The sequence below is a fragment of the Musca vetustissima genome, unplaced genomic scaffold (assembly GCF_032173495.1).
Source record: "Musca vetustissima isolate MV318-11 ecotype Yass unplaced genomic scaffold, APGP_CSIRO_Mvet_v1 utg90517, whole genome shotgun sequence".
Classification (NCBI taxonomy): Eukaryota; Metazoa; Arthropoda; class Insecta; order Diptera; family Muscidae; genus Musca; species Musca vetustissima.
This window is the reverse complement of record NW_026888116.1, coordinates 1-22,729: the sequence shown is the minus strand read 5'-3', so window position 1 is coordinate 22,729 and position 22,729 is coordinate 1. Positions and strand designations below refer to the sequence as shown.

The following is a 22,729-nucleotide window of genomic DNA, read 5'->3' as shown; positions in this document are numbered from 1 at the left end:
TTTTTTTATAGTAAAATAAAACTTTTTTACATGTTATCGTTCTAATGAGAAGAAAAAACAAATCGAATCGGTATTAGACAAAAACAAAAAAACTCCTAACTGTAAACGAAAACCAACAACAGCAAAATAATTGGCCTTTACACATTACCGTAATATTATCATGTTTGTATTAGAAAAAATGAGAGTTAAAAAATGGGAATTAAGAAACATATTACACATCTATAAGGAAAAAATATAATATGAATATATTATGTATGACTATAAAATAAACAACAACAACACATTTATTAAAATGTATTATTTTCAATTTATATAAAAAACATATTTGAAATCTAAAACAAATTTTTATTATAATATAAAAAAATAAACTGTAAATAATGTTAACCATGTGTCGTATTTTGTATTTACAATAGCACAGAGTATGGGAATGGGGATCAACGATAATAAATGACCAAGAAACCTATTAACCTTCTATCATTGCATAGGAATTGATGAGTTGCGAGTCCCAAGGCCGGGAAATTCTTCTAAACATGATTGTAACTCATGCAGACGTGATATAATTCTGCTCGACTGGTACCTTTTCCAAATGAAAGTGGATACCTTATATATTGACAGATACTTGAAATGAAAATTAGAGAACATACCGATAATTCTACAAACCGGTTTATGTAAACCATTGTAAACCCCAAAGCGTGGATTAACGTGGACTACTTATAACGCATGATAGAATAAACAATCCTCATACTGCAATTTAGATTGCATTGTGAAGGAATTATCGAATATTTGGAGTTATAATTATAAGAGGGTCGTGCCTAATAAATGACCGACATATGCCAATTTCGACCCCAATCTCAATTCTTTCCTTCAGGAGGAATAATATGGGGGAGATGCCTAAATGCTGGCCGACATATTTCATTATCGTCAGGTTTGATTTTTTTATCACTAATGTTTACAACCGATGGCTAAATCGTCTTAAAATTCTATAATTTGTAGGGTAAACTGACTACTTCGAGTAACTACTATCCCTTATACTATGGTAGAATACGCCTATATGGAGACAACACCTACGGAAATAATCAACACCTACGGAACTGACCAAGAATATATACACTATATAAGGTCGGAAATTAATATTTCGATGAGTTACAAATGGGATGACAAAATTAATATACCCTCCATACTATGGTGGAGGGTATAAAAAAGTGGCATTCTGTAAAAGTGAGTCCATAATGATGGCCTCTATTTGCTTTTGGAAATTTAAACTTCTAAATTGTCTTTTCGCGTCCATGTTGTAAAGAAGTTGACTTTGCAGAGGAGTAGCTTACGGAAGATGTTGGTCTTTGTGGCTAAAAAGCTATAAAATTTCGCACTTACCACGTCAATATGTAATCCTGAAAAAATTACAGTACAATAATCGACACCACTAAAACATCTGATGGAGGATGGCAGGATTCCCATTTTCATTTTGCGATATTTGGAGTTATGATCACGGAATTCAACGATGGCTTGTTGATCATTGCGGTAATTGACAGCCGAAATGATCATGACGTCAGATCTCAGAACGGAATGATGCAACGTCGTAGTTGTTGTATGCTTCCTTAAAACCAATAAATATAAGATTATTGCAAGTTCCGAAAAGAGCAAATAGTTTTTGCTCAACTTAAGAGAGTTAAAACAAAAATTGTGTTTGTCTTAACTTATTACCCGCTATGAAAATAGGACTAGTAAAAACTTTTGTTGATTTCTAAGAACTCATTGGGTAATTTTTTTCTATAAAACGTTTAAAAAGCATTGAAATAACTGTCATCTGAAGTGAATTAATTTCATTTATTTATCATATAGTTTTTTCTATTGCCCGCTTGGTGTCGCTTTTGCTACACATTAAAAAATTGACATTTTACAACAACAGCTGGTTTTGACATTTAACATTTGGTTCGAGTGTGTGTGAAATTTTTTGCATTTTGCTGTGTTTTCAATATGGCCTGCCGCAAAGTTGTTTCCAATTTGTCGATTCTTTCAAAGAATGGCAAGAATTTGATTGCACCCTTGGCCACCAGTCCCGTGCGTTCATATTCAACACGCAAAGATTTGGAACAAGTCACCCATACTGGTCAAGTAAGTTGAAGAATAGAACCGCTTCGGGGCGCATCAAAAGCGTTCTTCGTTGTGTTACGCAAACGTTTCGCTATGGAGGGCTTTGCTAAATAAAATTTTATATGTATGTTGGTATATAAAGGATGGTACTTTTTGTTTTTCAGGTCTTTGACGAAAAGGATTATCGCAATGTCCGTTTCAACAATGCCAAGCGTTACGTCAACGAAAACTGGGGTATTAAGTTAGTCGATGAAATTCCTCCCAAAGAATGCACAGAACGTGTTGTATACTGTGATGGTGGTGATGGTCCATTGGGTCATCCTAAGGTTTATATTAATTTGGTAAGTTGGCAAAAGGAATGCACAAACTTCGTTTTTAATAAAGAAAAAACAGAGATTTTCAGTGAATATGAGCCAAGACATCACGGTTACCTTTTTCGAAATGTGATTTAATGTTTTCGTCATAATCTTCGATCTATAAAAAATACAATATAAAAAAATTGAATGTAGCATAGAAAAAAGTATCACGAGCTCAGCGTTGAATGCTAAGGAATTTTTAGTGAAGATCACAATTAATTAACATGTTGTTGGTCAGTGTAATGACTCCTATATTATTAACATAACAGAAACACACAACTCAGGTTTGTAGTTTCAACTTGGGCTAGGATAGGTTAATTGAAGCTGAACTGATGGAATAAAGTTAGTTGTTCCACTGCTCGGAGACCCTTGGTCCATTGTATTTTTAGAAGATACCAACGGAAAAAGAGCACCTGTCGAAAAAATTTGACATATTTACAAGGGTAGAGCTTTTCATCCTGATGCCAGTGACATCAGAAGTGAAGTTCCAAAATACTAAAAATCTTATTCGATTCTATAAGAGATGTATTCCAAAAGTTTAAAAATATTTCTTGCCAGGAAATTCAAAATTTGTTGTTAATTAAATTAATATATTTCTAAATATCTGACAATCAGCCAGAATTAAGACTATCAAGTATCCGGATTTTGGTTGGAAAGTGGGTGCCTTCCCTTTTAAGTGGGGATTGCGTAGTTATACCAACCCGAATAACTGGGAAATAGTATGCAACATAATCAAAATAAGGTTGGAAAGTGGGTGCCTTCCCTTTTAAGTGGGGATTGCGTAGTTATACCAACCCGAATAACTGGGAAATAGTATGCAACATAATCAAAATAAGCAAGATCTTTCCGGAATTCTTATATCTCCAGAGATATGGATTTCCTATTCACAATAATTGTAATCGCTCTAATCAGGGCTTGGGGAGTTGTCAATCTTCTTATAGGCGGATGCAGAGTGAAACTGGCCTAGGTCTTCTAGGTCAACTTTTCTCAGCACTTTGTGGAAACCTTTAAATAAATATAACTATAATAAATTATATTTTTTTTATTGGTGATATAATAATAAGATATTTGAACTGTAAATTGAATTTAGTGGTTGAGAGTAGATATAATATTGAAGTCCTTTGCCCTATGGATCCCCAAATAATGGAATAATAATAATAATAAAAATGTTTTTGAAGTACAATGGTTCTGAACCCCTCCAACTGAATAGTGGACCAAAGCTTTTGGAGTAGTTTATTTTTTGTTGTTTTTTGAATCGCTTTTGGCCCTTTGGGCTATGGAAATGGATCGGGGTAGTGCCCTTAAATTAATTAACTACGATGGGTAAAAGGAACAAAAAGAATAAAGTTACGGTGCAGGGAATTAATAACCCAGTACCGGCGGCAATCGAGGTCACAAGCCACGGATCGTCGAGATCAAGCGATTGTGATCCGGCTGTTCTAAGTGTGGATGCCTTGGCACCTGCAGCTGTATCTGCTACAAGTGCATCAATTCCAAATCCAAACGTTGACGAAACATCTATTCTTTTGGCAAACGAGCATGTCAAGACTGATGAAAATCAGTCTGTTTTTTTTATACTGCGTAAATTACAAATCAAATTGTTTGGAGGTTCTGCATTCGGGTTTCTATAGTCACCTAGCATAAACGTTTTGCATTGGATCTTATAAATTGTGTCGTTTTGGTAGTCTAATGTCCACACATATATTGTAACGGGTCTGAAGTTGCAAATCCCAGGTTCTTTGTCCGACTGCTTTATTGATGGCCAGGGAGTCTGCTTTGTATCATCCTTAACCTTGGAACATTTTCAAGATGTATCATTATGCCCCCGGCCTTATTATGGCTAATGAGGATATATACACATTGATACGTCAAAAATGTGCCTCATCGAAAAATTGATTTCATACCCCATGTTTTTTTTTTTTTGACCAAATCTGTTGCAGACTATTTGGCGTGAATTTACAAAATGTCCATCCGTCTGCCTGGCTAGTTGTTGCGCACGATAACTCTCGAAGGGAGTAACAAATTCCATCCAAACTTTACACATCGTAATATTTCTTCCAAACATTAATCAAGTTCGAAGATGAGGAATATCGGTCCACACCTTCTGGAACCTCCACACAAAATGGTTAAAATTTTGCTGAAAATTTATTTTGTAATATGTAATTTGAACAACCTAATATTTTTACCAGTCCTGTATATTGTGGCATGGTGAGATATATTAGTACATTCCTTCTAGTACCTCCTCACAAAGAGTCAAAATATCGGATTTGACCCAAACATTGCACATCATAATACTTTTACCAAACCTAGATCATGTCCGAAGAGGCGACCCATCAGTTCAATCCTTCTGGTGCATTAAATATACCTAAAATTGAACATTTGGCTAGAACTCTTAATATGCTACAAATGAATTGTGACGTTTATATATGGGGCCTAGGTCAAAACATGGACCTGGAAAAATTTTGCGAAGAATTTTGTTATCTACACAGAACAGCGGCTAACATCTTCAAAAAATCGAAAATCCACCAGTCTATAAAATTCTAAAATAGCTGCCAATTTACAGCCACATCGATTTGTAAAACCGCCTTTAGAGCTGGCCAATGCCAAAACATTAACAATTTTTGAATATTTTCTGCAAAAGTACGGAATGCCAAAATCGGCGATACTGTGGGCCATACAAATTTTATTTTTCTGATCAAGAAAATATACTTTATGAGCTCCTCTCCTCTTTGATGGATTTCCATTGAAATTATAACTTTTGTGATTATTGAACATATCAATACAGCCCAAAGAATGTAGCGGATTTTGAAATTATAGCAAACACATAACATACAAAAGTACCAGCACAACATTATTGTCTGGATCGTAGCTTTTTATCGATTTATTGAAAATTAACTTTTTAAGTAGGGTTTTATTGTTAAAATTCTATTCAGTTTTCAACGAAATATATTTTTTTGTTCGTCAAAATATTTATATATTAAATATGTAAAAAGTATACAAAAATCCGAGTAATATTTATTATGTTTTTGATTCCAATAAGATACTTACCACATTTCACTCTCTTTCCCCTTTTATTTTCAGGATAAACCTGGTGCACACACATGTGGCTATTGTGGTCTCAGATTCGTGAAGAAAGATGGTCACCATTAAAACAAATTAGAAAATTAAATTGAAATAATTTTGTTGAATATACATATTACAAATAAATAATAAATGATGTAAAATCTGAAAAGCCCAAAACAATTAAAAATCAATTGTTTTAATCGTCTCCTACACTAACTACTAAAAGAAAGTTTCATAAGAATTGGTTGGCCAATATAATCACCAAATGCTGATGATAGAGTAAATAAAAAGTCCCCAAAAATATTTAATCTATTTTCTGAAGAAAGGTGACTTTTTGGGAATTTCATCGACAAGGTAAGTAAACGATTAAAAATATTTAACATTATATTAGTTGCCAGAAAAACAAAGAAACATATTACAAAACGAATCAAAACTAAATTATAACAATTGCAAAACAAAAGATTTACATTTTTCCATTGAGACCTTTAGAAACAGGCCGTTTATTTGAATTTTATTCCATTTCAAATTTAAATTACATGGCATGGAAAAATTAAAACAAAACTAAAAAGATTATGCTCATACAACATATAAAATTTATTTTATAAACTAAAAAAATAATAATTATTTAAAAATAACCCTTATGAAATAATAAAAGAGAAATTAAATTTCTCCAACATAAAGTAAACTATTTCATAAAAAAATATGAATCTACATTTAAGAAAAAAAAAATTATATATTAATTTGTCTTCTTTATATTGCATAAAACAAACAAAAATTAAAAGTAAATAATTTTTGTTTTGTATTCCAAAATATAATATTAATAAAAAAAAAATTTAATTCATCTTCTTCGCTTTTCTTTTTGTGATGTATGGAAAAAATTAGTTTTTGTCGTGTTTGTTTTTTTATAGCAGATTTTATTTATAAATTGTTTATTTCAAATAATAGTTCAACATCAAGATGGTGAAAATTTAAACTTGTTGGCTGACTTCATTTTTGCAATGTTTTACCATTTAAATTACTTGTTTTTGAAGTACTACATTCACGACGTCAGCCATTTGTTACGATAAAATTATATTCTATGTCATTTACTTTAAGCAATGATATTGATAATTTGGTATTTTAGATGAGTTTTTGTTTTTGCTTCGCTTTTTTTACTTTCATTATTGAGACAGACGACTGACTGTGTATTTGTGAGAGTGTGTGTGTGAACTATTTTTATGAAAATGTTAATTGATTAACTACTAAGAAACGAATCCTTATTAAAAATAAAAAAATACTTTTTCAAAACTTTGGTTTGTTTTATTTATTTTTCATTAATACTCTTAGGTCTTTTTTTGGGAGAATAAAATTTAAAACAATGTTAATTCGCTTACAAACAGAAATCGGTTCAAAAAAACTCCTTGAAAAATATGGTATAAAAAATTTTTTCATTTTGGTCGTATCCTTTAAAAAATCCGAGGTATAAAATTTTTTCTTTATCCTTTAAAAAATCCGAACAGAAAATGAACGAAACATTTTTTTTGAAACACTGGAAATTTTGGAAAATATTGGACAAACAATAAATAAAAAATAGAATATTCAAATATATCATATACAAAGGAGCGAAGGACTAAAGTCGAACATTACAGATCATATAAAACCCTACACCATACTTTAGGTATATGTCACAAGGTCTCCTTTGATTATAATTCTATTCAGACGTTTGTGTAAAAATGTTAACGATCGCATAGTCATTGGTGCCTCCATTTACATTAAATCGGACAAAACCAATTTCAGTAGGGTTCAATGTAAATAAGAACAAGTGACAAACTGAATCACTAATGAACATGGACCGACAAACGAACATACGCTGACATACATAAATCAAAACAGAAAGAGTATATCCTCTAAATTATGACAGCATATTCTTGTTTCCTTTTGTACTACAGTGTGGTGTAGAGAGCAAAAAGACCTAAGTGTATTTAATAAATATTCTCAAAGCTTAGTTAAATAATTTTGGTTTGTAGAACCAAAATAAAAAAATAAAAGATTTTAAATTATATTGCTATTCAAATTGCATTAATGTCTTTTTTTAATTTTTTCAATATAATTTCTTGCTTCAAGCATACATGCATATGGCCTGACCCTTAATGCAAACAAAAAATTATCATTAACTTTTAGAGCCTTGAGATAAGAATAAAAAAGACAAATTATACAAAAATAAAAAAAACCTTAGAAAATATTGCAAACTACCAGTAGAAGAATATACTTCTTCGCACAGAATTTGAAAGTTTTTATTTTCGTTTAGTTTTTCATATTTGTTGTCTTTTTGCGTTGTTTATCCCAAGTGTGTTTCTGGTGATGCACCACAAAGAATTTGTGTACATCCCCGCTTATGCCAGCCAGCCAGCTGGCCAACAATAATCAGTCAACCACAAACTGGCTGCAACTGCATTCCATAACAATGGTATGTAGATTACCATCATTGTTACAGAATGTTCCAAACAATATTATAAAGACAATTGTTAACAAAATCAACAATGACTCGTTCAACTGCTGGGGTGGGTGAAAAAAGTCATTATGTTTTTGTAATAATTGTAGCTTTTTTGTTGCTGAAAAAAGTGTCCCAATCTCATGTGGGATAGTTTTCATTTTGTTCTTGTTGTGTTCATTTTATATCTCAATAAGATTTTCTTCATCTAAAACACCAAATTCGTGGTAATCTATAAACTAAAATATCATTAGAGACGACGATAGGTGTTAATGGTGTTGATAAATAATAAATATTTGCTGTTCTTGTTCTTCTGGTTGTTTTTGTTGATTTTAAAGAAGCTAAAGCCATTACTACTACAATCATTATAATAATAGAAACTACAATAATAACAGTGTCCATAAATAGAGGAGGGGCTGTTGCTGTACGCAATTTATCATGTTTTTGTTTTTGCTGTTGTTGATATTGGGCAATAATAAAATTAATTTGCAAATTATCAGTGATCTGCAATTGGCCAACCACTGGTCACCAGAGGTTCCGTGGTAAGGCATAACCTTCTTTGGATACATAAACATTACGATCCGAATAGACTTGAGCCTGTGGTTCGGTTGTTGCAAATTGTTTTAATTGATTCTTTCCACCATGGCCAGCTGCAGCGGCTCCATCATATGTCGTTATGGTCTCAGTTTTGCCATCAACCACTCGTGTAATGGTTGTTGTTTTATTACCCTGTGAATCTTGGGTAATTTTGGTTGTTTCATATGTACCATCCGGTTTGCGTATGGTTTTAGTCATAACACTTTGACTGAACATTTTGGGACCCTGTAAAAAAACAAGAAGATTACCAATATGTTTTAATAAAAAAGAAAAATAATGATCCGGGAAGTCCAGTAGAAAGAGGAATAAAAATTTTTATAGGAGAGTTGTAGTAGCACTTATATTTATAGAAGATGTGCATAAGAAATCGTATTACAGTAGAGACCTGTCAAAGTTTATTTCTCTATAAATTGAATTCATATCCATATTTCTAAAATACCAATCGAATATTTTCCATTGAAAGATGATAATTCAAAATGTTGTCATCTATAAAATCATATATATATATATATACAGTGAGTGTAAAAAGTATTTTGCCTCAATAAAAATTTGAAAAAATTCCAATATATACGCCTGAAGCCAGCAAACTAAAGATGTAAAATGACTTATGTATGATGGAGTACATTTGTGGACATATTTAGATCGTATTTCTGCAAGAATCACAGCGAAAGACCTATTGGTCTCGAAGATATCGGCCGAAATATATAATAACCCAAAAATGTTTATCACAAAAAAGTATTTTGCTTTTTATTATTATTTTAGAAAAAAATTTTACATTGAACACGTTTGGTCTTTTTATAGTTACAATTGCGGTTAACCACATACTATAATCGATTTGACCACGATTCTATTACATCACGGCATTTTTTCGTGGGTATTTTCTCACATTTAAATTCAGTACATTCTCCATCAGTATTTCATTTAATATTTGGTATTTTCTCGTCCTAATCTTAAGATGAGAGTATTAAACATAGTCATTCGGCTTCAGAACATCCCAAATTTGTTTATATATAAAAACCAAAATCCGACAAACAAATTATTTAAAAAAAAATTCGCGAAACCCAATTTTCTGACTTCGAAATTTGTATGGTCCAGTAATATTGGTCCAGTATGTGAGAAAATACTCGCGAAAAAATGCCGTGGTTTATTGAAATCGTTGCCAAATCACTTTCCAATGGTAACTATAAAAAGACCAAACTATGTTCTTTGTAATGATTTTTCTAAAATAATAAAAAGCAAAATACTTTTTTGTTAAACATTTTTGGGTTATTATATATTTCATCTATAGGTCTTTCGCTGTGATTCTTGCAAAATACATATATATATATACATATATATATATATATATATAGAAGAAGACCAATAAATAATTTTACTCATAGCTGAACTATGATAACAATTGTATTCTTAGAAGACTTATTAACGGAATTTTATGCATAGAAGGTCTAAAAAAGGTTTTCTATCAATTAATGTCTTTTGATTTATTTAAAATTTCGTCTATTGTGGCTATGGAGAAGACAAAAAACACTTATTAAAGAACTCGAAATAGAACGGCCTAATAATATCCTTCACTTTCTTCTTCTATAAGCCGGAATAAAAATTTCCATAAATAGAAAGTCTGTACATAAATAGTATTTGAAAATCTCAACTTACACTATAAGTCCCCTCAAAGGCACCACCGCCACCACCAAATGAACCTCTCGGCATCATCGGAGTCATTGGTGTCATAATATCCGGACGACGTGGGAATGCTGGAGGCGGTGGTGCACGTTTATGCTTCTCTTGACTCTCGTCATCATCAAGGGTACCATGAATTCTACCCATTATAATTTCTTCATCGCTCATTTTTGGTTTTCTATTCCAATTGCGGAATGCTTTGTTATCGTTGCGCGGCAAAATATGACCAGGTGGTGTCTCTGGATCATGTAAATGTTTCATAACTTCTCCCTCACCGTTGGCAAAACGTTGCAGTAGCGAATGTAATTGATCTGGATAGATTCTATGCAAAATAATAAAAAAGGAAATAATTAAATAAATAGGAACATTTCTAAAAAAATGTTATACTTACTCTCCATCTAAATCAGTATCATAGTATTTAGCTTTTTGCTTTTCAAATTCTTTCAATATTTCACTTTCAAATCCCGGCTTTAGATAATCTTCTTTGATATTCTTTTCAACAATGATGTTCTTGTCTACAACAAAATGAAACATAATTATTAGTTGGTATTACTTAAGTCAATAATGATTTGCATGCATACCTCCACCATCCATTTCACTAACCGCCTCCAAAATTTGTTGCATCTGACGTTCGAAATGCTTTTGCAACTCCATTGGATTGGTGAATATTTGGAAAGCAAATTTACGATCATCATCAAATAATTCATCATCGGTTTCGGCCTCTTCAAACCATTGTGGTTTACGGAATTCATCCTTGGCTAAGGAACTGAAATTTATTCAAAACATGGAACTCAATTAGTATTTGGTTGGGGAAAAAGAAATCCATTATTTTTATATGAACTATAGAACTTTATTTAACATATCCGATTTGGGCCAAATATACACCGTTTTGTTGTATGATTTGTTGCCATTTTAAAGGCATTCTCCGATTTCATCGATATTTTCGACGACCGGACTACCGGTGCAAGGTGCATCTAATATTTAATATATATATATATATATATATATAGCGCACAGCTAGGATGTTGCTGATATATTGAGTTGGCTTCAAATATGTGAAAATAAGGCAATATAAACCCCCTTATCTAAGAAAATGCCTGAAATATGTCAATGCCGCTTTGATAAATGTTTTCCTAATAAGTGAAAACAAACATCAAACTTGGTTTTTAATAAATAATTGCAATGTTGAATATCTAGTAGTAGAAAATGTAGCTCTGATTGTAAATGTGTAATTCGAGCATTTTTTTTTTTAGCACAATAGTCGAATCTTTTTGCAAAATCGCCAAGCACTTTGTTTTTCTAGAATATAAAGAAGTTATGTGTTTTCTTGTTTTCTTTAAGAAAAATATATTTTTAGCTGTAATTACAATCAGTGATTTTTAATTTATATTCATTTTTGAAGTCGATATTTAATGTCGGGTAATGTGGACCACTATAAAAAAGTGGGACCTTTACATGAGGACAAGTCCGAAACATAGGCGCATTTAATATGCGAAGAGGTATTCTATCATCTGAAAACTCGATATGCGAAATTACAGGTGTTTCGGTTAGATAATGAAGCAAGGACCTTCAAAATACCACAAATGGAGTGTACCCTTAAATGGGGGCTATTCCAAAATATGAACCCATATATTTTTGCATTCACACACACATACAGGTCCAAATTACCCGCCAAATTATTTTTATTTGGAGTTTAGAGTTTTTTGAAATATAAAACGGCATATACGTTAGAACTTTTTACCGGGTTAACCTACTTTATGAGGATTTATTTGACATATATACAAAGGAATAGACAATTGAAACCCACTGGGTTAACGAAATCCGGTTAAATGTAAATGTTGGTCCACATTACCCGAAGTTACTCTATGTCTTTGTGCATATGTTTGTAACAGGCAAAAGGAACCGAGATAGACACATGGTTCCTTTTAAGAATATGCATAGAATCACTTTTTAAGTCGATTTATGCATGTTCGTCCGTCTGTCCATGTTAAATTTTAAACAAAGTACAGGTCGCATTTTTGATTCGAATTGGATGAAATTTGGCACAGCTCATTTATTTAGCCTAAGGTCAAGCCCTATTGAAATTGGAAAAAAATCGGATCCGATTTAGATATAGCTCCCGTATATATTTTCGTCCGATTTAAAGAAAATGGTGCACCAAAGTACCTAAATATTCTTCGATTTGCACGAAATTCAGCACAACGTACTGAATTACTGTGTGTTAAATTTTGTAGAAATCGGTTCAGATTTCGATTTTGCTCCGACATATACATTCTTCCGATTTTACATAAATGGTGCACCAAACTCCTAATGTTTGTCCGATTAACACGAAATTTTGAACAACGTATCAAATTGAAAATTGAATGACGTTATTGCGTTTTGTTGAAATTGGCGGAGATGCAGCCATAGCTTCCATAGGTATTTCGAACGGGTCTTGATTGAGATTAAATTTTTAACAGTGCCGCGTACCGAATAGCGGGTATCAATTTTGCTAAATTTGTCCCATGGTACGCAGACGCCGAATGAAATTTAATTTAGCATAGGTTGCAGAAAGACATGAGTTTGTTCCTTCGAGGGAACATTGACATGCAATTGTAAGGATATCATTTAGTCAGCCCAGAATCAGATAGAATGATGTCAATTTAATAGAATATACCCTATAGGAAAGAAAAAAAATTCTTTTCGATCCAATATTAAACAATTTGAGTTTTCAGCAAAATCCTAGCTAGACTTATATTTCCAAAAAAAAAAAAAAATACCATTTTGTGGGAGAGGTACCAGAAGAAGTGGAAAATATCAATGATTAATGAAGTTCAAACTTCCAGATGTATAGGACACTGATATCATAGGTTTTAAAAATAAATAAAGCATTTCGGCAGTCATTTTGAAACAGCTAATGTCCGTGTAATGTGTGGTTTATAAATAAGAATTTTTATGGGTGGCCAGTATTCGGACGCGGATATAAGACTCCTATGTATACTCTGGTCAGACGCCAACACCAGAATTAGAAAACTTTGTTTATTACTTAACACATCAAATATTTGGAGGTCCATTATTGCAACAATAAATAAATAGTTCCTCAAAAAAAAAAAAAAAAAACAAAGCGATCTAGATTTACAACAATTTCAAAGGACGAACACTTTCGTGAGCAATAAAATCCCAGGTCATTATGTTATGTACAAAATTGTTGTAGAAATGTAATTCAAAAATTTTCCTTTTGAAAAAGTTTGGTACTGCGCAGCCTCCATTTTGCCATCAACCAACCAACCGTGCATACATCCTTCCTTACGGGTGAATGGTATGGTAACTTTTGCAACAATAACAATAAAATTGTCTATACTGAAATGGTCCATATATATTTGGTTAGTATGTGTGTGCGTGTGTATTAGACGGACGATAAACGGAGGAGGCATCGCACCACCGCAACAGAAATTTGTTGGCCAGGAAATTTTATAGATATATCTGCTGCTGAGGCACACAGGCAAAAATTTGCTGTTTTGGTTTATTGATTTTCTTCTTGTTCTCTTATGAACGATAGATTATTTGAAATTATATTCTCTATCAGCTGGTCAATTCATTTACTATATATCGTACATATACTATAGAAAAAGACTATGATGGGTGCCTATGCATTTATGCAATTCTATTTATCGACAAATTGAAAAATAGTTTATCATCATCTCTAGAATTGAAACGTATTAATAAAAGTTTTCAAGCTTAGCAATAAAACACCGTACAAGCAAAATCAGTCTGTTTGGTACTTACTCGTTTTCCTTGCCGTCTTCCTCAGTTTGCTGGAACATTTTCTTTAGGATATCCATAATTCGTTCTCAAAGATAATACAAAAAATATAGTGGAAAAGCGATATTTGTTTTGCCGATGCCGACACACACACGTACGCACTCACACAAATTAAAGATAGCGAGAATTTACCCGGAAAAAAACTATTAAACACCAACAAATTGGAAATAAAAGAAATTAAAAAACCCCCAAGTATCTTACAGATTCTTGTTGCAGTTTGTTTTTGTAATTAGCTTTTTAATCTTTTCTTTTCGTTGTGCTAGCAGCAGAATATGCTCGAATGTTTTTGTTGCTGTTTTCCTTTCTTTTGTCTGTTGGTTTTTCTTGACACTTCTCAGTTGTTGTTGTTTGTTCTATTATTTTGCTTGGGGTTGCACTTATATTCACTGAAAAACACTTGCAATTTTCCAACTAATTTTTTTACACAATATCTTCCCGATTATTTTTCCGCACGATAATACGTCTGTCCTTTACGTCTGTCCAAACTAATCTGTCAAAACCGTATGAAATGATCTAGTTGTAAGGCGAGAGCAGGAATATTCATGTATTCTCTGTGGTTGGTTGGATGGATGGTTGCTTGCTTTTACGTGGTTAGTTGTGTTATGGTTTGTTTTGTAATGCGCATGTTTTGTTTTTTACAATAAATTTTGGATGATTTGTTGGTATCCAACAACCCTTATGTCACACAATTTTTATTGTTTATTTCAAAAAATGTTATTTACGAGAATTGTTTTCTCTCTCTCTCTGTGTATTTTCTAAATACGATAGAAATGTCATAAACGAGAAGATAGTCCAGTGGCAACACTATTTATTTTTTTTGTTCTTTTGACATATTCTTATTTTTATTATTGTATATTGCGGCGACATCTGGAAGCTGTTTTATGTAGTTAGGTTTGTTTCCTTCGTATTTATTTTCTATTGGCTACCTGTCGCTAGGTGAAATTTGTTATTGGGAATGAAGCATATTGGTCATACATTAAACTTACAATATATGTGGCTTCGGACGGCTCACAAGCAAGACACAATTTAAGAAGTATAATACGCCCACGGGCTTAACAATTTTTTCCAAAATGGCGATTTGTTAAGCCTTTGCTTAACTAACACATGTTTATCAAATTAGACGAAATATACGAATAACCTATCATGTCTTAGCGGGCCTACTCAAAATATCAACTTATTGAAGCTAAAGTCGATTTTTAAAGATTTTTTTGACTTTGTCTACGCATGATATATGGTCCTATACCTTCTATACTAAGAAGAAAGTGGACTAGTTGGAGGAGGAGTAAAGACAAAAAAACTTTCAATATAACTCGGCATTTTCATCCCATTTCAATGCTGACTGTGTGCTCCAAAATTAGCTCTGTCTGTTTACTCGATATTTGGTAACAATTGTTACTAAATGTTGTCTGTTTACACAAAAATCCAGTAAATGAGAGTCAAGCGAGAGAGCAAGTTTGACAGTTCAACAACAACAAACTGGAGTTTACTGAAAAAATTTTATGCAGTAAGATTTTGCAAACTCAGCCAATTTTGGATCAGCTGTTTTATGACCAAACACAAACAATTTTCAAAACATTTTTTTAATTTGCAAAGTTCAATTTGAAGTTAAGTTGTATAAAAATTACTGAAAATGGAAGAAAACTCGTAAGTAATGCAAACGTTCATTAAATTAGAAACTAATTCCTTATATATTTTAGGCAAGTTCCAAATACAGGGCAATGTATTGATGCGGGAAGCTTAAATGTTCCCGGGGAACATACCAAATCAATTTTTCTTTTATTGTGTTCGTCCTTCGTTTGTTGTTTATTTTGGCGCAAATCAAATGTTTTCTTGAATCAGCTGTTTATTTGCTAAATCTTACTATCGCAAAAAATATTAAAAACGGCTTACTCTCTGAACTATAACTTACTGAATAAATGTTACTGGAAAAGTAACCAGACACACCTATTGTTGAACATCTAATAAAAAGAAATGTACTAATTCGAAAACAATATCTTGTATGATGATGATCAATGTAGTTTTATGAACGTTCTCACACCTCACTTTCCCACCCCTGCCGACCGAGGGGGGGGGGGCGACTTCTCCTTTCGTGGGGATCGCGTACACACCATAATCCGCATCATGGTGGAATATGAGAAGGGAATAGAAAACCAGCTACAGAATCTACTCCAACAGCCAGTTTATTAAACTGTTGCACTGCTCATTTAAAAATACAATTACAGTATTTTTCGGTTAATTGCACATCAAGATTTGCACAATTTTTTGTTCAATTAACCGAGGAACCAATTATCCAATACCCGCCTAATTGAACTGTTTGTTCAATTACAGAAATCACGCATAATTCGGCGAAATTATTTTCTAATGTTATTGTCGCGGCTTTTCCATAGCAATAAACATATGTTTTCAATTAGTAGAGATGTACAACTCCTTGTACATTAGAGCTTTTTACGGGGTTAACCTACTTTATGAGGATTTATTTGACATATATGCAAAGGAAATGACAATTGAAACCCACTGGGTAAACGAAATCCGGTTAAATGTAAACCATAGTGTTTTTCATAAATGATGTCAAATATGTATGGAAAACCAATAATGAAAGTAATAAAGTCGGGCTGGGCCTTCGCCATTTTGGTGTATTCTACATATGTATCCTAATAGACATCGTTCTTCGAAGGAACATTGACATGAAATTGAACGAACTTAGATATGTGATCTATGTCTATCTATATTTATGTGAACTGACTAACATCAATCTCTACATATGCCATTCTACAAACGAATGCACCATTTACCTAAAATTGGAACCGATTTCTCCGAAACTTAAAACACGTCATGCTAGACTTAATTCAATATTCTATGCAAAATTTCGTGCAAATCGAAAAATATATAGGGGCTTTGGTGCACCATTTACATAAAATCGCACGAAAATATATAACATACAATGTAATCATCAGACGGACGGGCACGCATAAATCGACACAGAAAGTGATTCTATGCATATTCTTAAATGGAACTATGGGTCTATAAAAATGCCACATTATTAGTCAATAATGAAAAATAAGAGGAAATTTATTTTTAATGGCATGAATTTTGAACCAATTAAACGGGAAAATCAATTAACAGGGTTCAATTATGCGAGGAAATTTACATATGTTTTCGTATGCAATATTTTTTGCCCTATTATGTGGTTCAATTAAGCGGGGAAACCAATTAACCGTAGGGTCAATTATCCGAAAAATACTGTATATTCGATTTTATAAGTTCAACATTCTTGGATCTCCCATAGAATAATTTGTGCGATGAAAATCTACATATAATAGTTGATAATATCTACTAAATCGAAAGGAACATTCTAATAGATGATAGGGTATATTATCATTTAATATTTATACCCTTCACCACACTGTGGTACAGGGTATTATGTCTTTGTGCATATGTTTGTAACAGGCAAAAGGAAACGAGATAGACACGTGGCTGCTTTTGAGAATATGCATTGAATCACTTTTTAAATCCATTTATGCATGTCCGTCCGTCTGACTGTCCATGTTAAATTGTAAACAAAGTACAGGTCGCATTTATAATTCGATTTGGATGAAATTTGGTACAGCTCATTTGTTAGGCCCAAGGACGAACCCTATTGAAATTGAAAAATCGGTTCAGATTTAGATATAGCTCCCATATATATTTTCGTCCGATTTAAGGTAAATGGTGCACCAAAGTCCATATATATCTTTCGATTTGCACGTAATTTGGTATAGGCTACTGAATTGAGTGTAGAATGATGTGTGCCATAGTCCCTATAAATATTTCGATCTGCACAAAAGTCCCTATGGTGCACCAAGCCCCATATATAGCATTTCCAGATTAAATGAAACCTTTTACAAATTAAATGAAACCTTTTCCAAATTAAATGAAACCTTTTCCAAATTAAATGAAACCTTTTCCAAATTAAATGAAACCTTTTACAAATTAAATGAAACCTTTTACAAATAGAATGAAACCTTTTACAAATAGAATGGAACTTTTTACAAATAGAATGAAACTTTTTCCAAATTAAATGAATCCTTTATTCTTATCCAAGGAAATATAATATTTGCAGTAATTTTAAACCAATATTTGAAAATTAAATCAAAGAATATTGACAAACATAGTTGTATGGCTATGTAATTAACATAAATATTCTTTAATTCGTTGTGATTTTATTTTATATCTTTACTAAATAAAACTAAAAAATAGTAATACAAACTGGGGTATTTCTTGACATTTTAATAAATAAATATTTTAGAACAATTATTGAATACCCGGTCCTAAATGCGAAATACATATTTGATTTAAAAAATTGTTGATGATAAGGTAACTGCTTATCTTAATGAAGAGGTTCCCGACTTGCAGATTGTGGGATTTTCAAAACCATGTCCATAACGTAGTTAGAACAATCTTGCCGAGTAAGCTTTTGAATACTTCGCTCGATTACATCAACAATGTTATGTTCCATTGAAACGTCACACAGCTCAGCTCTTGCACATAATTTTATTTTTGAAAATGCATTTTCGATTGGATTTAGCATTGGAGAATAAGGCGGTAAGAATTTAAGGTTGCATCTTTTGGATTCGATCAAATTTTTTATGTCATGTCGCTTGTGTATTTGAGCGTTATCCATTATCATGAACGAATTTTCCAACTCCAAATTGATTTTCTCCAAAAGACTTTCTATAAATAATTTAAATCTGTCTGCATTGACACTGGAATTAGAAATTATTGTGTGATTGGGGTATCCCCAATATGATTGTCGCACTAAGAAGACTTCAGATTTTCTTAAGAAGACAATCAACAGCTTGGACCCCCTTTGGGAGGGTGGTCGTCTGGCAGCTGTAGCAGTCCGAGATATACCGAGCGGTATGGTAACCTCGGTGTTTATCCCAAAACCTTTCAAGGGGCTGGAGAAGACACTGAGGTTATTGGAGAAGCAGAACGACGGCCTTCAGACGAGGAGGTGGAGAATCCTCGCCTCGTTTGAAAGGAACGGCGGTGTAGTCGCGAAGTTCGCTACTGATTCTGCGGGAGAGGAGTACTTGAGTAAGAACAAGGGTGAGCTTGTTTATGGAATGGGGAAACGACACAAAATACACGCTTTTGTCTACCTCCAATGGAGAGAAGGTGAGAACGTGTATTCTTGCTAAAAAGGAGTTAAATTTAATGCTTCTTTCTAATTTCAGCAATGGAGATATGACGACAGCAAGACTAAACAGAGGTACCACGAAGCCACTGATAGTCTCTGCCGTCTATCTTCCCTATGAGGCTCCTGACCCACCCGGTACTGTGGTATGCCGCCTATTGGAGGAGATGGACAGAGTTGGTGGTATCATCATCGGATGTGACGCCAACGCACATCACTTCCATTGGGGAAGCAGCAACACAAATACAAGAGGTGAGTCCATTTTTGAGTTTATACTTAGCTATAATCTTAGAATTTGCAATAGAGGCAATACACCAACTTTTGTTAATAGAGTGAGAGGTGAAGTCATCGACATAACCCTCACAAATATGGACGACTCTGGGGTCGTAAACTGGGAGGTGTCTGAGAAATGTTCCTTTTCGGATCATAGACTCATATCCTTCCAGTTTCCTACCTCTAGAGCTAAACAGAAACCCTATAGGAATCCTCGGAAGACGAACTGGGACAAATTCAAAGCTAAAACAGCAGTCTCTTTTCGGGATCGTAATGATCTCAAAACGACTGAGGATGTTGAATTAGCTGTGAAAAATGCCACGGCCACTCTTCTGAAGAGCTATGAGGCTTCTTGTCCTCTAACATACCCTGGGAAGAAATCTCAGCCGGTATGGTGGTCACAAGACCTTGCAACCTTGCGGAAGGCTGCAAGGAAAGCTTATAATAGAGCTAGTAAGACAAAGCTCAGTACAGATTGGAATGTTTATAAAAGACAATTCAATAGGTACAAAGGCGAAATCAAGAAAGCTAAACGTGAGTCTTGGGTCTGCTATAGTGAGTCGATCGAAGGAGTCAACGAAGCGGCCAGATTCCGCAGAGTACTATCTAAGGATCCAAAATCCATAGGAAGTATTAAGCGAAGTGATGGTACGTGGACAAACTCTGGTAGTGAGACTCTCGATCTTCTATAATCAACCCACTTTCCTGGTTGTAAGGACTATAGGGAAGATGCACAGTGTGAGCATCAGCCTACAGTTCGGACGAGGGAAGAGGAGAAGATGATAGGAGACACTATAAGATACCCAAAACTGATATGGGCGATAAACAGTTTTCAACCCTATAAATCTCCTGGTCCAGATGGTATAATACCGGCCATGCTGCAACACGCAGATGAACGAGTAATATCATTTCTGCAGGACATTTTTAGGGCTTGTTTACTTCTGTCGTACATACCAAGTCTATGGGAAGAGTCATACGTTACCTAAAGACTATAGACCGATTAGCCTTTCTTCCTTTCTATTAAAAACTTTAGAAAGGTTACTAGACTCAGAAATTAGAAATACCATCGACCGTAATAAACTTAGTAAATCCCAGCATGCCTACATCAAAGGCAGATCAGTGGATACAGCTCTGCATGAGGTGGTTGGATGCATCGAGAAGAATATGGAGTCCTCTGGCTACACGTTGGCAGCATTCCTCGATATCGAAGGAGCTTTCAACAATGTGAAGCTAGAGGCAAACCATTCTGCTCTTGTAGACATAGGTATCCCCTCACTCCTTACGGAATGGATTGATAAAATGCTGGAAAGCAGAATTATCAACTCATCCTTAGGAGAGAGTTCCGTGAGGAAATCTATCAACAGAGGCACACCTCAGGGAGGAGTACTTTCCCCCCTTTTGTGGCTTCTGGTGATAAATGAGATACTTATGAAATTCAATCATCTCAGGATAAAGGTTGTAGCCTATGCCGATGATGTAGTCTTGTTGGTTGGGGGTAAGTTTATAACGACAATATCAGACATCCTGGAGGGTGCGCTTTCAACCCTGTCAAATTGGGCTTGCACCAAAGGTCTTGGTGTAATGCTACGTTTACATTTAACCGGATTTCGTTAACCCAGTGGGTTTCAATTGTCAATTCCTTTGCATATATGTCAAATAAATCCTCACAATGTAGGTTAACCCGGTAAAAAGTTCTAATGTATATGTCGTTTAAACCCCACTAAAACCGAATTGGTGCTCTTCACTAGGAAATACAAAATTCCTAGTTTCCGCCTGCCATCACTTGGTGGAGTGACTTTAACCCTTTCTGATAAAGCTAAATATCTCGGTACTGTCCTAGACCGCAAGCTACTGTGGAATAGGAATGTCGAGAAACGCTCCAAGAAGGGATTGCTGGCACTCTATTCATGCAAGAACTCCATAGGCAAGAGTTGGGGATTGAGACCCGGAATTATACACTGGCTGTATACGACGATTGTCTTACCCATACTTACTTATGGATGTCTTGTCTGGTGGCAGGGGGTGAATAAAAAGAAGCTGCTGGCAAAACTGAGCCTAGTACAGCGATCGGCTTCGATTCTGATCACCGGAGCATTAAGAAGCACACCACAGGCAGCCTTGAATGCAATCTTGAATCTCCAACCTTTGGATATTCTGATCAAATTCCAGACGGCCAGGTGTGCCCTGAGACTCCGGGAAACAGATGCCTTGAAATCGCTGAACTATGATCATGCCAGCATCCTAAACATAACGCCAGGTTATGGCCTTTTTAGGGGGGATAGTCATATCAGTGATTATATTCCCCCTCATAGGGACTTTAATGACATAAAAGTTGAATTTCCTAGTAGGGAATCCTGGACTAGTGGCTCCCTACCTCTACCAGGTCTGTCAATCTTCACAGACGGGTCCAAGATGGAGGAAGGCACTGGCGCAGGCGTTTACTGCAGGGAATTAGGTATACAGAACTCATATAAACTCAACAATGATTGTAGCGTTTTTCAAGCAGAGATTCTTGCAATCACGAAAGCGGCCGAGATAGTAAAAGCACTTAATACCGACATTACGGGACCGGTGACTATTTACGTAGATAGTCAGGCGGCCCTGAAAGCGGTGAAGTCGCATACTATAAACTCGAAAGCAGTTCATGATTGTAAGACCGCTCTGAATGATATACGACAGATAGTTGGGCTATGCTGGGTTCCAGGACATAATGATATTGAAGTCGGGGGGTCACAGTCGTCCAGTCTTCTGATTGAGATATCTGTGAAACCCCCTATTAGCTATTTCATTGGCAGAATCCGCGCGTTCCATTGCGAGGTAGTCGGCAACAGATGGCTGAGGGAACCTGCTTGCAGAATCTCTAAATCTATCTGGCCAGAATTCTCTCGTAAAAGAACGTCTTCGCTGCTGGATCACAGCAAGAGGGAGATCAAAATCGTTATGGGGATCATTACTGGTCACTGCAAAGTTAGATCTCTCACTTCTAAGTGGGACTCCAGTGGAGAGGATTACTGTCGTCTATGTGAGGACGAAGAAGAAGTGGAAACAATTTAGCACATCCTCTGCAAATGTCCATCGCTGATCAGCAAAAGGCATAAACAGTTTGGATGCTATGAAATTGATAATCTAGTCTTCTTCTCCAAAATAGACCCTAACCAAATTCTAGGCTTTGTCAAAAAATTGACTTGGCTAAAATAATGTATCTTCCGCTTCCTTATTCTC

General features: G+C 34.3%; 2 protein-coding genes across 2 annotated transcripts; one reads left to right on the top strand and one right to left on the bottom strand.

Annotated features, from left to right (window-relative positions):
* The first annotated feature begins 1,974 nt into the window (after positions 1 to 1,974).
* Positions 1,975 to 5,608, top strand: LOC133335943 (NADH dehydrogenase [ubiquinone] iron-sulfur protein 6, mitochondrial). Its single transcript, XM_061544237.1, has 3 exons — positions 1,975 to 2,115; positions 2,259 to 2,435; positions 5,532 to 5,608. Exons 1-3 carry the CDS (start codon positions 1,978 to 1,980, stop codon positions 5,598 to 5,600), a joined length of 384 nt encoding a protein of 127 aa, XP_061400221.1. The 5' UTR covers positions 1,975 to 1,977; the 3' UTR covers positions 5,601 to 5,608.
* Positions 5,609 to 8,460: 2,852 nt separating this feature from the next.
* LOC133335938 (uncharacterized) lies at positions 8,461 to 14,078 on the bottom strand. Its single transcript, XM_061544231.1, has 5 exons — positions 14,023 to 14,078; positions 10,839 to 11,023; positions 10,649 to 10,772; positions 10,234 to 10,579; positions 8,461 to 8,805 (listed from the first exon to the last, which is right to left on the bottom strand). Exons 1-5 carry the CDS (start codon positions 14,076 to 14,078, stop codon positions 8,509 to 8,511), a joined length of 1,008 nt encoding a protein of 335 aa, XP_061400215.1. The 3' UTR covers positions 8,461 to 8,508.
* Positions 14,079 to 22,729: the final 8,651 nt, after the last annotated feature.